At 37.3% G+C, this 18,049-nt stretch overlaps 1 protein-coding gene across 1 annotated transcript in view; it reads left to right on the top strand.

Annotated features, from left to right (window-relative positions):
* Positions 1-18,049, top strand: part of LOC111191737 (protein piccolo-like) — a 54,580-nt gene that overhangs the window by 12,351 nt on the left and 24,180 nt on the right. The window contains exons 2-4 of the mRNA XM_049466524.1: positions 8,873-9,079; positions 9,571-9,761; positions 10,617-16,511. Of these exons, the coding sequence (XP_049322481.1) occupies positions 8,873-9,079; positions 9,571-9,761; positions 10,617-16,511 (6,293 nt within the window). The remainder of the gene's footprint in view (positions 1-8,872; positions 9,080-9,570; positions 9,762-10,616; positions 16,512-18,049) is intronic.

Below are 18,049 nucleotides of genomic sequence, written 5' to 3' on the forward strand. Positions count from 1 at the left end.
TTATTTCTTTCTGTGCCCAGAAAACCAAAATGTTGTGCAGAATCAACCAGAGGCTGTGACCTCTAAAACAACTAGACTACCAGGTGAGAACAAAAAGACAGACAGATTGATTTCTGCTGGACTTTATGTGATAAGGTTGGACAGGAGGTGTAACATGAGTGCAATGTACAGTTCTAATTATCCAGTAGTGTATAGTGTATCTCCACTACTGGATAATTTAATTTGACATGATTGTTTCTTAATCAGTTTTTTTTTTGTAATATAATTGCTACAAAAACATTAAATGATCTGTCCTATTTTCATTATCATAGTTATGAAAATACATTTGTTGACTGCACTGCCATTGAAAATAACCAAAGAACTGTGAAATCAGCATCAGCTAACAGTCATTATTTTTTTTTTCTTCTTACTAGGAAAGAGTCCAATAAAATACTTCGCATATCTGTCTGAAAAAGCCTTTGGTTCTCATGAAGATTTTAAAAAACGTCTTCAAAATGAAGTACCGGGTTTGCGGGAGGTGTCTACATGGGATGAGTGTGATATAATTCTGCTGTTTCTACCTATTGTATCATGTGGTGGAATAAATCATATTGCGGCGCGGGAAAAGCTTGATAAAATTGCAGGTGTGTTGGAAGGTTTTTAAATAACAAATTAATAAAGAGAAGATAAATCATACAAAAAAATACCAGTGCAAATACCAGAGGTGGAAAGTAACTAATTACATTTACTCACATTACTGTAATTGAGTACATTTTATGAGTAATTTGTCTTTTTAAAGTACTTTTTAAATTAGGTAATTTTACTTTTACTCAAGTACATTTTGACAGAAGTAATTTACTTCGCTACCGTTACTGAGTAAAAAATGAAATGCTGGGGAAAAAAAACAAATTGTTTGAATAAAAAAAAAATAATAATTTTGTTCTCCATGGCAGCGCAGCTGAACTTTTCTCAGCAGTGTTTATTATGGTTAGCGGGAGAGACGCTGTGTGAATCAGCTGTGTAGCCTGGGGTCTGTGTGCACGGATGGGAACCAGTGTTTTGTCGAGTTATGCTACCCATCGATATGTGCTTCTTTACGGCACGGCGCATGCGCAGATTAACAGTTTTTTTTGTATGTTTTCATGTTTTTCATGATATTTTTTATTAGGAACATTAAACAATCTGAGAATTAACAAAACATGTACATATCAGTTAAATCATAGCAATGGTAAGTAAAAAAATAATAATAATGAACTGTAAAACTATAAAAATACAGTTTATAGTCACCTATATGACCATAACTTTTTAACAGTAAAGAAAAAAATAAATCATAGAAACCTATGACACTTGTTCTTAAAAAATGTTTTATGGGGTGGTTTGAACAAATACTGCCTGAAAGATCCAATTTATTTAATTTTATAATTATTTCATTTATGATTTGTACTTTTTTTACATCAAATTATTAAAAGTAACTATGTAACTTTTACTCAAAGTACATTTTAAATTGAGTATTTTTTCTTTTACTCGAGTAGATTTTTAGATGGGTACTTTTACTTTTACATGAGAAGAATTTTAGCAAAGTAAAGGTACTTTTACTTAATTAAAATTTTTCAGTACTTTTCCACCTTTGGCAAATATACACACACACATCATGTCTAGTCCCTTTTGAAAGGACCCTCTGAGGCAGATAAAAATGGCTAGTGCTAGGTGAGGTATAGAAGTGAATAAAGCCCCCAGTATTAATCTGTGGAGCAGTGGAACTGTTTCTTTAGAACAGGGGTGCCCAAACTTTTTTTGTTGGGGGCCAGAAGGAGAAATATATTTGAAGTCACGGGCCACACTCTGTAATAAAACAAATAATAAAATATACCACTTTAAATAATACTTTTTTCCTGATTATTTCATTTACACACCATTTTACTTTACTTACTATCTTTATCTTTGACAGTGTTGTGTAAACTAAAATTTTTCAAATTGATGTTTCATTTCATGATGTCTCTTAATATTAAACTTTTAGACTTTTTTGCCCATTTTTCTGCGCTAGAAATGCACACCCTGTCCGCTTTTAGACTCTTTGGCCCGATTTTCTGCGCTAGAAATGCGCACTCTCTCCGCTTTTAGACTCTTTGGCTCGTTTCTGACACCTAGCGTTCAAACTTTGAATCTCACATTATAAAAACCTGCTTAACAGCGGGCCAACTTTCATTCTATTTCTGAAATACCTCGCAGCCCACTCCAAAAAATGAAACGCGCCACAAATGGCCCGCGGGCCGTAGTTTGGACACCCCTGCTCTAGAATGATGGTGCTCCATTCAGTCTTTATAGGATGAGTTGTGGAGGTAAAACTCTTTGGACAGTAGAGACATTTACCTGCATTGTGTACATATGCTAGAGGAGGTAGTGTAGTGTAGGTTCTTAGCAGCATATGTTAATGTAAAATATTTCATAGTATCAAACCAATAAAATACTTTATTTCATTTCATAAATAATAACATTTCCACAATTTTATCTGCCTGTTTTGATTAGGATGACATCCTTTACATTGAATACTGTATGAGAATGTTTATCATTTCTTTTCTACAGGCTCTAAACCTTCTGTTCTAGTAGTGCTTCATCACTCCATAGACCCAGAGAAGGTTATACTAGACAGCAGCAAACTTGTAAACAGAGAGAACACACTTACAGTGGACTGTCTCTTCCATGAAGATAAAGGATTACTAAAGTGCTGCAAGAACGAAGATGCAGTGGAGAAAGTTAAGAAGTGGCTGGAGGATCTACAGTCAAAACCTACGGTATTCTTTTCATTTATTCTTTTTAATGTCCTTTTTAATTTCTTATCTTTATGTTTGAATGTGTTGATTTTATTTAATGAGTGACATGTGTAACCGAGCTTATTAGGGTTCGCCTAATACTTTATAATTAATAAAATAAAACGCACCCAGACCCAATGAGGGAAAATAGCAGCCACACTTTACTTTGCTCTTCTTCTCTCCTTTTTTTCTCTGCCCTACGGCTACCCCAGCAGGACATTTAGTGTACATACACATTCCAAAACTCAATATTTCTATTGGAATGTACATAGAGAAAATGACTGAATAACAATAAACAACAAAAGAGATTTTACAAAAATGGTAGAATTCGTTTCAATATTTCAAGTAATCAAATGTAAAGTAATTTCATTTTTTTGTACACATTCAATTGAAATTCACAGACCTTATTTATATGTAAATCTATAAATATGTGAACACTTTGGAGAGTTTATCCATTAGATGGATTCACAAATACACACAGAACTATTACATTATGACATTTATTAGTTAAATGAACATTTTCTCTCTAACCAAATCTATATCAGAGAATATTTTGTTCAACTCCAGCTCCATGTTTATCTAGTTAGTCCTTTGTTAAGCCCTTAACAGACCTGGGCTGGTATATGAGCTACAAGTGTAGGTGATACAAAAGCCTTTTTCTCTAAAGTAAAATACATTTCTTACATTCTGAGAACTTTAAGGGCTTTGGAGACGCCTACAGGACACTAGGAGAAGCTGCGTGTTCACTTTCTACTACACTTGCTAATTTCAGAACTGTAACAGAAATCAGCCCAAATCTGCATATTTGAAAAAAAAAAAAGACATAGAATCTAGACCACAGTAATAAAAAATAGTTTGGAGACTATAAAATGTTCTACTTGTATTTACTAAAATATTATTTTTTTTAAATGTAGTTCAGGAAAGCACCAATTTTATTAAATATAGTTTGACAGTTGCAGATTTACCTTAATGTAGTAAAAAAAAATTATATATATATATATATATATATATATATATATATATATATATATATATATATATATATATATCACAACTACAATTAGTATTTTCAGCAACGTTTCTTATCAAACATGAAAGCCCTGGGGCTCCAGGTGGTAAGGTGCTGCCAATATGTTTAGGAGATTGCTGGTTCGAATCCCACTCATGCAGCTTGCCATCAGTCAAAGTACAATGTGACAAACTAAATCCTTTTGCATGTGGTTCTATTAGCTATTGCTGAGTGACAGTTCTTTACGCAAAGCCTTCTGAGAAATGGGAGATCATGTCCGTTTAGCTTTGACTTGTGCCCTTGTACTTTACACACTGAAATTCTATCTGAATTCTACAATTGTTTTCGGGTTCATACTTCTTGCAGTCAGTTTTTAGTGATGTAAATTTAAGAAACATTATTTAATGTTTCATACTGTCTTTTTGTTTTTTCACAATTATGTGTTCATACTGTCCCAGTTTCTTTTTTATCTGCTGGTGAAACACGGCAAATCCTTTTTTTATCTGCTTTTAACCAAGAAGTTGATACCTTTACTGGAAAACAACACACCGTGTATAATAATAAACATATTTAAGTTTCTTTGTATTCATTGTAAAGTTAAGTTGTGCTTTTGTTTTAGGATTCCCAGAATTCGGTATTTTGCAGTTGCTGCCGACGTAAAGCCGACTGCTGATGAAAACAACACTGTGGACTGAGAATGAAGGAGCTGTGTATATGTAATAAATTTAATCAAATCAAATCTAATTTGTGTGGATTTGACTTTTTTTTTTTTTACAAATAATGTTGCCACAAAGCAGCTTTATAAAAATGTGATCACGGGACAGAGAATCAGACAAATCATTGAACATATAATACAGAACACAGAAACCCCAGTGAGTGCAGAGGCAAGGAAAAACTCCAGAAACTTCCTTCAGTCTGGCCAGAAAGGGGACAGAAGAACCTGAATGGAATTAGTGTTTCCTGTATTTATGGGGAACAGAGAACATAAAACATTATCAGAGTGTGGTTAAAAACTCCAGCAGACAGCAGTTATTTAATATTTTAATGTAATAAAGATGTAATAAAGTATTTTGGACAACAGTAAAGTTTGTGTCTGTTTCCTTTAGAGCAGGGGTGTCCAAACTTTTTTTGTTGGGGGCCAGAAGGAGAAATATATGTGCAGTCACGGGCCACAGACTGTAATAAAAGAAAATGTGAAATATGCCACATAATAATTTATTTTCTTGATTACTAGCATTACTGCACTATTTTACTTGAGTTACAATCTTTATCTATCTTTGACAGTGTTGTGTAAACTAAGATTTTTCAAAATGATGTTTAGTTTCAAAATGTCTCTTAATATTATACTCCTTCATTACTGCAACCACTTCCTTGCGACTACTTCCCTTACACTCTTTGGTCCGTTTTTCCACGCTGTAACTGAGCACTCTCTCCGCTTTTAAACTCTTTGGTCCGTTTTCCACCCTGTAACTGAGCACTCTCTCCGCTTTTAGACTCTTTGGTCCGTTTTCCACCCTGTAACTGAGCACTCTCTCCGCTTTTAGACTCTTTGGTCCGTTTTCCACCCTGTAACTGAGCACTCTCTCCGCTTTTAGACTCTTTGGTCCGTTTTCCACGCTGTAACTGAGCACTCTCTCCGCTTTTAGACTCTTTGGCCCGTTTTCCCACGCTGTAACTGAGCACTCTCTCCGCTTTTAGACTCTTTGGCCCGTTTTCCCACGCTGTAACTGAGCACTCTCTCCGCTTTTAGACTCTTTGGCCCGTTTTCCACGCTGTAACTGAGCACTACGGCCCGCTCCTACCCCGGAAGAAGATGGAGGAGTCAAGGAGAGGAGAGGAGGACAAGGAATGGAGGGAAGGAGCTGTAATAGATGCAAGTTTACAATGGGAATTCATTTTCGTTACTTTGTCCCAATCATGCTGTTTAATGCAGATTCAAATACAAGATCAAACCACATGGGAGATTACATTGTCATATTTCACAAACAGAAAACCAGGGGGTCTGTGCATCAAATATAGCACATATGGCAAAAGACACACAGAAAAACTCAAGTTACCAGCCTCAGCAATCTTTATAGAACCTGAAATATTAAGGTAAAAAAAATGCTACATAATATGGTATGTTGACTAAACTATTCATATAAGAACTGAGATTGGAAAACAAAATCTGACAACTTAAATGAGCGACATCAGAAACACAAATTGACATGATTTTTTCATTTTAGGAATAAGACTCAAATATACATTTAAATATCAGAATAGCAGAGAAGAACAAGAAAAAGATACAGGTACATATCCAACATTCAAAGGAATCACACAGCTCTTGCTATAAATAAAAATGACAGTGATCTACTTTGAGGAAGTGTGTCTTTAAAATAAACAGATCTGAAAGTAATATGAAGAGAACATATTTTATAAGGAAATAAAAATCACAAGAAGAGAACCTATCAGCAAAACCAAAATAACACACTGAAGTTATCAAACAATATCACCAGAAGAAAATCTATGCCTCAAGTGAGCATTTCTTAGGTTAGGAAACGTACAAAAACTGTGCTGGAAAATGAAATCTGCATCTCCATAAATGTTGTCAGCATAGATACAGATTTCTTTTTCCATTAGGACTTGGCACACTGCCCAATTGGTCTTAAATAATTCTAATTTTATGAGACACTGATTTTTGGGTTTTTATTGGCTGTAAGCCATAATCATCAACAATAAAAGAAATAAACACTTAAAATAGATCACTTTGTGTGTAATACATCTATATAATATATGAACTGAATTACTGAAATAAACTAACTTTTCAATTCTAATCGTTCACTGTTGAATTTAAAGGATTTGATTTCTTCTGTAGATGTCTCGTCTCCTGCCACAGTCATGTGGGAAATGTGAAATATGCTGTTCTGTACGTCAGAGACTGTTTCCTATCTGGATCTGATCTCAGAGTTGGGACTAAGCTTTACAGGAAGGCAAACCTCTAGTAGCAGGGTTGGTGTTAACATGAACACATCTCTGTCAAATATGACACTCTGTGCTGTATGAAGTTCATGTTCTTAGGACGGCTGAAATGCGATCCACATTAAAGTAATAAAAGGAACTGGAATCACTGAAAAATAACATTTTATACTGATCGCCCAGTACACTGATATACATTTTTGACAGAAGGAAGAATTAGCTTAAAGCTCGTAAAAAAAAAAAATAACACCAGCTAAATGAATATTCTGAAACGTCTAATTATAAAGTACAGTAACTGAAGATATTAAGATGAGAACAGGAACAGGAAACGTTTCACAGCACATTCCAAACATTTTCACCATAAAGTCTGACTCAGAGACAACAATCCAGAACAGGAAAAACGAGATGAAAGTAACGTAGGTAATGTAGTTTCTCTTACAGTTAGATGGTTAACTTTAGTATTCAGTCTTAAGACAGGCACTATAGGATTATCTACAGTGGAAGCAGGACACCTTACCAAGTCAGCAGGAACTCAGTGGGGGAATTATCATATCTGGTAAGCACCAGTGTTCATGTTTTCATAAAGAATCATGGAGTAAATATTGTTACTGAGTAACACCTGTTTTAGATTGCAGATGTCTGAATGAACAGAATAAAACAATACATTTTCTGACTTTTATAATAATAATAAATGTGTACTCTAAACTCAGTTAGGAACCATGCTTGTAATAGAAATGTGTGTGTGAGCTTCTAGAAAGTACATGTTCTAGTATATTCATTTATAAGGGACGTTGTCCTGTAAACAGCTGAGCAGTATCTCTCTGCCCTGAAGGAACAAACAGGAATACACAACCAATAGTCAGCTGAACGGTCAAATTCCTCATCTCTCTTTATTAACACCAGCATGTATAGTCATTTTAGTGTCATAGAAATGTGACATGAAATCCTACATACCTATATAGAAGCTTCTTAAGACAGTATAAGCACTAAATAATGCATTTATAAAACTTTTAAATTTATCTGTTTAGGTTGCAATGCGATAGGAAATTGTGTACTAAATACATATTATTGTATTAATATAACACACAAGTGAACGTTGGATATTATGTTCTCTGTTTAAAACTTTATAGATATGGCTTATTAGTGTGAAAAACTCTAAGTTACTTAAATCATGAAAGAACTTTTCCAATTCATAACATCTCTAATGAATTAATGCTTAATAAAGGTGATAACAAGTGATATGAATATGTTTTCACCAGAGAACTTAAAGAATGTCATGTTGTGAGCAACAGCATAAGCTATTTAAGCAATAATACACTCGAGGTTCGTGCTTTGACGTGTAATATTTGCACTGCTGTGCTGTGGTTGTAAATCAGCACAGCAGTGCCAATATTACATGTTATAACAAGAACCTAGAGTGTATTATTGTGATTATACCACAGTTCCATTATCACAGAGGATGAGAAAATACAATCTATTTGGTTATAAACACTCAGTCAGTTAAAACAGCTGAGCTGTTTGGCTTGTAAGCGCTGCATCATTGCTAGGTTACCTGTATGTGGCGGAGTAACACATGGAGAGCTTCGGTTACAGTGCATTACCGACTGATAACGACACTCATAAAACTCCTTTCAGCCAATCACATTGCAGGGTCGGAACTAACTGTGGTATAATAATATATAATGCAAACATTGCCTTATAAATACATTATTTAATGCATATGAATGTTTATGAATCCTCTAGGTAGGTAAGATTCAAATACAGTTTAACCAAATCATGTGTTTTTATGTCTATGATGTAACCCTTTGTGGTTGATTAAATGTTTTTATGAAGGTCTTTCAGTCAGCTATATTTTATATAGTACTACACTAATATGTAAACTAATATTAACTTACTTCACTTGTGTGTTCATTTTGACTGTTAATTCCGCATATTAAACAGGACTTCTCTGTTTTTCAATGGATAAAAAATGTAAAAAAGGTTTAGGTGGGATTGGGCACAAAAATTTCTTTAAAAAACAATAATATTCTATTGTTGATTCAAGAAAATGATTGTTTTTTTTCTGGGTTTTTTTCAGTGTACAATCATGCACATCCTTATCTTGTCGTTTTGTTCTCAGGAACTATTCCACTGAAATACTTTGTGGATGTATCTGGACAATCCAGCAATGTTCATGAAGATTTCATGAGGCATTTTCACACAGAAGTGTGTGGTGTTCTGGAGGAATCTACAAAGGAAGAGTGTGATATAATCCTGCTTTTCTGCCCTGTTGTATCATCAGCAGAAGCAGGAATTAATCTAGTCCTACAAGAGCTCCATAATGCTGGTATTTTTAAATACATAATAATTCTAAATGAATGTGTTGTGCATATCTTTCAGTAAAGATTAAGATAAAACTGTAAAAGAAGTGTTTTGTTCTTTATCAGCTACAATTTGTACTAAATATGTACTGTAGATGATATCATCTTTGCCACCAGTACTAATAATTCAGTACAGCAGTGTATATATTACTATACATCTCTGCACCTTACACTCACTATACACATTATTATACCATATTGGTGCTGCCTTGTCCTGTCTTTAAATTGTCTCGTCTTTTGTATTTATTGTATTTATTGTTATTTAGTGTTATAGTTTATGTTGCACTGTTGTCACTCCTGCACTTTATGTTGTCTATTGCTTGTTGTTCCATGTTGCACCATGGATCCGGAGGAATGTAATTTCATTACACTGTGTACCTGTACTCAGATGTAATGAGAATAAAAACCCTCTTGACTCCTGACTCTTGATTAATAAATGTCTCATCTCTGCCTACAGACTCTAGACCTGCTGTTCTAGTAGTGCTTCATATCACATCTACCCCAGAGAGCACAGTGCCAGACAGCAGTGAATGTGTGAACAGAGAGAATACAATTCTAGTGGATTGTCTGCTTAATTCACACAACGAGTTACTTCAGTGTCCGAGGAATAAAAACGCAATGGAGCATATTAAAACGTGGACGATGGAGGTATGTATATTTTAAATCCTGACATGGGAAGTCTTAAACAAAGTCCTAGTCAAGTCACTAAATGTAATTTAATTTCAATATGTCCACAATTAAATCTTATACCAGTAAAAAGTAAGATTTGCAGTTAATGGGTTTTGTAAAAGCCAGAATTTCTGCTGAACAGCAGTTCAATTTTATCTGCATTTACAGAGTTTGTGAAAATAAAACATACAGATAGCTGTAGAAGTGTCTGATTTAGAAAATACATGCATCTTAAAATGTGTTCTGGTTAAAACCTGTAATCGGTGCAGTGCTTTAATCAGGGAGAAATGTGTTTGTGTTCACCTTTATAAAGTTAATTTACTTTTAGGAGTAAAATCTGATTAAACAATGATTTACTGTATTATTTGGGCCAAATCTACAGAAATTAAAACACTTTGGTAGGGAGTCAGTTTTAGATCCAGAGTACAGTAGAGGTGAGGTCCACCTAACTTATTGTTCTACCAGAAGAAATTAACAATCTTTAAGCCCATTATTAGCTATTAGCTATGAATCTATATCATAAACACATCAAAACACATGACTCCAAGTCCTACCAGTTATATGACTGATTTGAAAACTAGACTTTAAATCTAGTTTTATACATCAAAAAAATTTCATGTAAATGTGCAGGTAATACTGACAAAAAGATCCATTTGACACAATGCAAAAATTAGACTTGACAGAAGAGATAATAAAAAAATAATAATAAAATAATGAAATAAAAAAATAATAAAAACTTTACATGAAAAAGAAATAAAAGGTACCATGAGAATGAGAATAAATAATTAAAAATGCAAAAAAAGCAATAATTGTTAATATACACCTTACTTACAGGTAAACGTTAAAAAAGAGCCTCAGGATGCACAGGAAACTCATCCCCAACCAGGAGCAGAACCAGCTCCCAACACTAAAAAATCTGCTGAAGACCAGTCTGTAAAAGAACAGCTTCAGAATGCACAGGGAAGTGATCATCAACCAGAGACAGAACCAGCTTTGACCAACCAGGAACCTGCTAAAGCCAATGATCAACGACTTGGAGACCAATCTGTAGAAGAACAGCATCAGGATGCAGAGGAACCTCATGATGCAAAACCAGCTCCCAACCCACAGAAACCTCATCAACAACCAGTGGCAAACCCAGATCTTAAAACTGAGAGAGTTCGTGAGAACCAGCATGTAAATGAACAGCATCACAATGCAGAGGAAAAACACCTCCAACCAGGTGTACGAGCAGAAAGTCAACCGCAAACAGGTGCAGAATCAGCTCCCAACACTGAAGAATCTGATAAAGACAAATCTATAAAAGCACAGCATCAGAATGCCAACAAAACTGATTCCCTATCAGGGGCAGAACCAACTTCCAACATGGAGGAATATGCTTCTCAATCGCTAAAAGACCAATCTGTAAAAGAAATGCATGAGGATACACATAAAACTCATCACCAAACAGAGGCAGATCCAGCTCCCATCACCCAGAAACTGTCTAAAACTGATGAGGAACAACTAGGAGACCAATCTGTAAAAATACAGCATCAGAATGCACATGGAACTCATCCTGAACCAGGGGCAGATTCAGCTCCGACCACCCAGGAACCTGCTAAAACTGATGATGAACAACTAGGAGACCAATCTGGAAAAAAACAGCTTAAGGATTCACAGGAAACTGGTCCCGAACCAGGGGCAGAAACAGCTCCAACTACCCAGGAACCTGCTAAACCTAATGATCAACCTTCAGGAGACCAATCGGTAAAAGAACAGGATCAGGATTCACAGGAAACTGATCCCAAACCAGAGGCAGAACCAGCTCTGACCACCCAAAACCCTCCTAAAACTAATGATCAGGGACTAGGAAATCAATCTTTAAAAAAACAGCATGAGGATACACAGGAAACTGATCCAGAACCAGGGGCAGAAACAGCTCCAACCACCCAGGAATCCGATAAAACTAATAATCAAACTCTAGGAGATCAATCTGTAAAAGATCAGGATCAGAATGCACAGAAAACTCCTCCTGGACCAGAGGGAGACCCTGATCCGAACATCCAGGAACCTGCTAAAACTAATGATCATCCTCCAGAAGACCAATCTATAAAAAAACAGCATCAGGATACACAAGACACTGATCTCAAACCAGAGGCAGAAACAGCTCTGGTCACCCAGCAACCTGTTAAAGCTAATGATCAACCTTTAGGAGATCAATCTGTGAAAGAAGAGGATCAGGATGCACTGAAAACTGATCCAGAACCAGGGGCAGAACCAGCTCCAAATACCCAGGAATCCGGTAAAACTAATAATCAGACTCTAGAAGATCAATCGGTAAAAGAACAGGATCAGAACGCACAGAAAACTCCTCCCAAACCAGAGGGAGACCCTGATCCGAACATCCAGGAACCTGATAAAACTAATGATCAGCCTCTAGAAGACCAATCTGTAAAAAAACAGCATCAGGATACACAAGACACTGATCACAAACCAGAGGCAGAAACAGCTCTGATCATCCAAAACCCTCCTAAAACTAATAATCAGCAACTAGGAGATCAATCTGTAAAAAATCAACATGAGGATGCACTAGAAACTCCTCTCAAACCAGGGGCAGAACCATCTCTGACCACCCAGGAACCTGCTAAAGTTAATGATCAACCTCCAGAAGACCAATCTGCAAAAAAACAGCAACAGGATCCACAAGAAACTGATCACAAACCAGGGACAGAACCAGCTCAAACCACCCAGGAATCTGCTAAACCTAATGATCAACCTCTAGGAGACCAATTGGTAAAAGAACAGGATCAGGATGCACAGAAAACTCCTCCTGAACCAGGAACAGAACCAGCTCAAACCACCCAGGAATCTGCTAAACCTAATGATGAACGACTAGGAGACCAATCTGTAAAAAAACAGGATCAGGATGCACAGAAAACCACTCCAGAACCAGATGCAGATGAACAACTAGGAGACCAATCTAAAACAAAACAGCTTGAGGATTCAAAGGAAACTGATCCTAAACCAGAGGCAGAATCAGTTCTGAGCACTCAGCAACCTGCTAAACCTAATGATCAAACTCTAGGAGATCAATCGGTAAATAAACAGGATCAGAATCCACAGAAAACTCCTCCTGCACCTGAGGGAGACCCAGATCCAAACATCCAGGAACCTGATAAAACTAATGATCAGCCTCTAGAAGACCAATCTGTAAAAAAACAGCATCAGGATACACAAGACACTGATCACAAACCAGAGGCAGAAACAGCTCTGGTCACCCAGCAACCTGTTAAAGCTAATGATCAACCTTTAGGAGATCAATCTGTGAAAGAAGAGGATCAGGATGCACTGAAAACTGATCCAGAACCAGGGGCAGAACCAGCTCCAAATACCCAGGAATCCGATAAAACTAATAACCAGACTCTAGAAGATCAATCGGTAAAAGAACAGGATCAGAACGCACAGAAAACTCCTCCCAAACCAGAGGGAGACCCTGATCCGAACATCCAGGAACCTGCTAAAACTAATATTCAGCCTCTAGAAGACCAATCTATAAAAAAACAGCATCAGGATACACAAGACACTGATCACAAACCAGAGGCAGAAACAGCTCTGATCACCCAGCAACCTGCTAACGCTAATGATCAACCTTTAGGAGACCAATCTGTGAAGGAAGAGGATCAGGATTCATTGGAAACTCCTCTCGAACCAGGGGCAGAACCAGCTCTGACCACCCAGGAATCTGATAAATCTAATGATCAACCTCTAGAAGACCAAGTTGCAAAAAAACAGCATCAGGATTCACAGGAAACTGATCCAGAACCAGAGGCAGAAACAGCTCCAACCACCCAGGAACCTTCTAAACCTAATGATCAACCTCTAGGAGACCAATTGCTAAAAGAACAGGATCAGAATGCACAGAAAACTTCTCCCGAACTAGGAACAGAACCAGCTCAAACCACCCAGGAATCTGCTAAACCTAATGATCAAACTCTAGGAGATCAATCGGTAAATAAACAGGATCAGAATCCACAGAAAACTCCTCCTGCACCTGAGGGAGACCCAGATCCGAACATCCAGGAACCTGATAAAACTAATGATCAGCCTCTAGAAGACCAATCTGTAAAAAAACAGCATCAGGATACACAAGACACTGATCACAAACCAGAGGCAGAAACAGCTCTGGTCACCCAGCAACCTGTTAAAGCTAATGATCAACCTTTAGGAGATCAATCTGTGAAAGAAGAGGATCAGGATGCACTGAAAACTGATCCAGAACCAGGGGCAGAACCAGCTCCAAATACCCAGGAATCCGATAAAACTAATAACCAGACTCTAGAAGATCAATCGGTAAAAGAACAGGATCAGAATGCACAGAAAACTCCTCCCAAACCAGAGGGAGACCCTGATCCGAACATCCAGGAACCTGCTAAAACTAATATTCAGCCTCTAGAAGACCAATCTATAAAAAAACAGCATCAGGATACACAAGACACTGATCACAAACCAGAGGCAGAAACAGCTCTGATCACCCAGCAACCTGCTAAAGCTAATGATCAACCTTTAGGAGACCAATCTGTGAAGGAAGAGGATCAGGATTCATTGGAAACTCCTCTCGAACCAGGGGCAGAACCAGCTCTGACCACCCAGGAATCTGATAAATCTAATGATCAACCTCTAGAAGACCAAGTTGCAAAAAAACAGCATCAGGATTCACAGGAAACTGATCCAGAACCAGAGGCAGAAACAGCTCCAACCACCCAGGAACCTTCTAAACCTAATGATCAACCTCTAGGAGACCAATTGCTAAAAGAACAGGATCAGAATGCACAGAAAACTTCTCCCGAACTAGGAACAGAACCAGCTCAAACCACCCAGGAATCTGCTAAACCTAATGATCAACCTCCAGAAGACCAAGTTGCAAAAAAACAGCATCAAGATACACAGGAAACTGATCCAGAACCAGGGGCAGAATCAGCTCCAACCACCCAGGAACCTTCTAAACCTAATGATCAAACTCTAGGAGATCAATCAGTAAATAAACAGGATCAGAATCCACAGAAAACTCCTCCTGCACCTGAGGGAGACCCAGATCCGAACATCCAGGAACCTGATAAAACTAATGATCAGCCTCTAGAAGACCAATCTGTAAAAAAACAGCATCAGGATACACAAGACACTGATCACAAACCAGAGGCAGAAACAGCTCTGATCATCCAAAACCCTCCTAAAACTAATAATCAGCAACTAGGAGATCAATCTGTAAAAAAACAACATGAGGATGCACTAGAAACTCCTCTCAAACCAGGGGCAGAACTATCTCTGACCACCCAGGAACCTGCTAAAGTTAATGATCAACCTCCAGAAGACCAATCTGCAAAAAAACAGCAACAGGATCCACAAGAAACTGATCACAAACCAGGGACAGAACCAGCTCAAACCACCCAGGAATCTGCTAAACCTAATGATCAACCTTTAGGAGACCAATTGGTAAAAGAACAGGATCAGGATGCACAGAAAACTCCTCCTGAACCAGGAACAGAACCAGCTCAAACCACCCAGGAATCTGCTAAACCTAATGATCAACCTTTAGGAGACCAATTGGTAAAAGAACAGGATCAGGATGCACAGAAAACTCCTCCTGAACCAGGAACAGAACCAGCTCAAACCACCCAGGAATCTGCTAAACCTAATGATGAACAACTAGGAGACCAATCTAAAACAAAACAGCTTGAGGATTCAAAGGAAACTGATCCTAAACCAGAGGCAGAATCAGTTCTGAGCACTCAGCAACCTGCTAAAACTTATGATCAACCTTTAGAAAATGAATCTGTAATGAAACAGCATCAGGATACACAGGAAACTGATCCCGAACCAGGGACAGAACCCGCCCTGAGCAACCAGCAAACTGCTAAAACTGATAATGAACGACTAGGAGACCAATCTGGAACAAAACAGCTTGAGGATTCACAAGAAACTGATCCCGAACCAGAGGCAGAACCAGATCTAACCAAACAGGAACCTGCTGAAACTAATAATCAACCTCTAGAAGACCAATCTGTCACAAAACAGCATCAGGATGCACTGGAAACTGATCCCAAACCAGATGAAGGACCAACTCTGTCCACTCAGGAACCTGATCAATCTAATGATCAACCTCTAGAAGTAAAACTTGCAAAAAGGCAGCACCAGGATGCACTGGAAACTGATCCCAAACCAGAGATAGATCCAGCTCTGTCCACCCAGGAACCTGCTAATACTGATGATGAACAACTAGGAGACCAATCTGGAAAAAAAGAGCATCAGGATACAGAGAAAACTAATCCAGATCCAGGGGCAGAACCAGCTCCCACCACCCAGGAACCTGATGAATCTAATTATCAACCTCTAGAAGAACAATCTATTAAAAAAGAGCATCAGAATACACAGGAAACTCATCCCGAACCAGGGACAGAACCAGCCCTGAGGACTCAGCAAACTGCTAATACTGATAATGAACGACCAGGAAACCAATCTAGAACAAAACAGCTTGAGGATTCACAAGAAACTGATCCCGAACCAGACGAAGGACCAGCTCTGTCCACTCAGGAACCTGATCAATCTAATGATCAACCTCTAGAAGTACAACTTGTAAAAACAGAGCACCAGGATGCACCGGAAACTGATCCCAAACCAGAGGGAGATCCAGCTCTGTCACCTCAGGAACCTGATAAAACTGATGATCTGCCTTTAAGAGATGAACAGCAGCAGGTAATGGGAATGTTACCAGTACTCATCAAATGCAAACTTTTGTGACCATATCATGTAATATTGGTATTATTAAATAGTGTTATAAATGCTGCACATAGTGTTGGTAAATGCAGTAAATAGTGTTAGTAAATGCTAATTTGGTAAATACTGCATTTTGTTGGAGAGGAAAAGAAACATGTATCTCAGTCATGTGATGTCAAAGAAGAGGATACACTTTAATAGGCAGGTTGTGCCAGTAGATGATTTTATTCCAAAAGTAGAAACCCAGGAACCTGCTAAAATCAATAATCAACAGTACCAAGACAACCAGTCTGTAGATATTAAGAATCAGGTAATTTAAAAAACATCATAAATTCATGAAACACAAATTCATGTCTTGTACTGGATCTTGTAATCACTGTGGTGTGGCACAGCTCACACATAATGCAAACAAAAGGTTTCAGTAGTGTTTGGTAATACCTTTCAAGCCATCATTTACCATTGATTAGACAAGGAATGGATTTGATGGATTTGGATTCACACTCCTGAATAAATGCTGGATTGTTTTCACACACTCCATGCAGTTCTGTGTGTCACAGTTATGGGTGTAGTTTGGAAAAGAAAATAATAAAATAAGTGTGTACCATTACAAAAATTAACAAAACCAACAGGCATAGCTGGGAATAGATAGCTTCCACACCTGCATCAGACCACACCAGAGTCCACTTTAAAAGATCGGTACTCTGGACTTTGAAAATAAGAAGCTGACTAGTCTATATTTACCTACTGCACATTGTGATATACTTATATAGATATACTGTCATTAAAATGCAACATTACAAAAAGCAGTAACTCTGTTCTACAGGAAGTTTAATTTTGTCGTTTTTTTTTTTCATTAATTTTAAACAGTGTAGTTGTGGTCTCTAATATGAGTGAATGCCATGTGAGCCATTTTTTGTGAAAAAAAAACTTGTTTATATTTAGCCCTGCTTTAAAGACAGGTTTTTGTCTCTTGCTCATGAATATTTATACATGCAAATATATCACCCTGATTTGCTAACAGTAATGAAGCAGAGAACGCCTAGCAGCCTCCCCCCCACAGTCAATTTTACAGCTCTAAAACTTAAACGACAAAATGTTTTCAGAGATACAGCTATAGTTATAAAGATATAGCACTGAGCGCTGGATAAAGTTAACCCTTAAACTGCAGCATGCATATACAACTCAGAGATACCTATATTATTTCACAAACAACAAGAAAAGTGGATTTTAGCGGAATGAGACCTTTAAATGAGAAAATCATACAAAATCAGGCTGTGCAGAGAGCAGATCCCCAAACAAACGCAAAAGAATATCCACACACCAAGAATTGTTTAAACTGAATTCTGTTTTCAGTACAGGATCATGTAGTCACTGACGGGAGTGATAATGTTCAAGCCTCAAGTAACTAAACCAAACATTCAGTATTTTGTTTGTAATGAGAAGAAGACTTCTGCATATCTACCCTATGTCCTGTACAGTATATATGTAATGATGTAAATACATACGGACGTAAAGTA

Source organism: Astyanax mexicanus, chromosome 1, assembly GCF_023375975.1.
Source record: "Astyanax mexicanus isolate ESR-SI-001 chromosome 1, AstMex3_surface, whole genome shotgun sequence".
In the NCBI taxonomy this organism is placed as follows: domain Eukaryota; kingdom Metazoa; phylum Chordata; class Actinopteri; order Characiformes; family Acestrorhamphidae; genus Astyanax; species Astyanax mexicanus.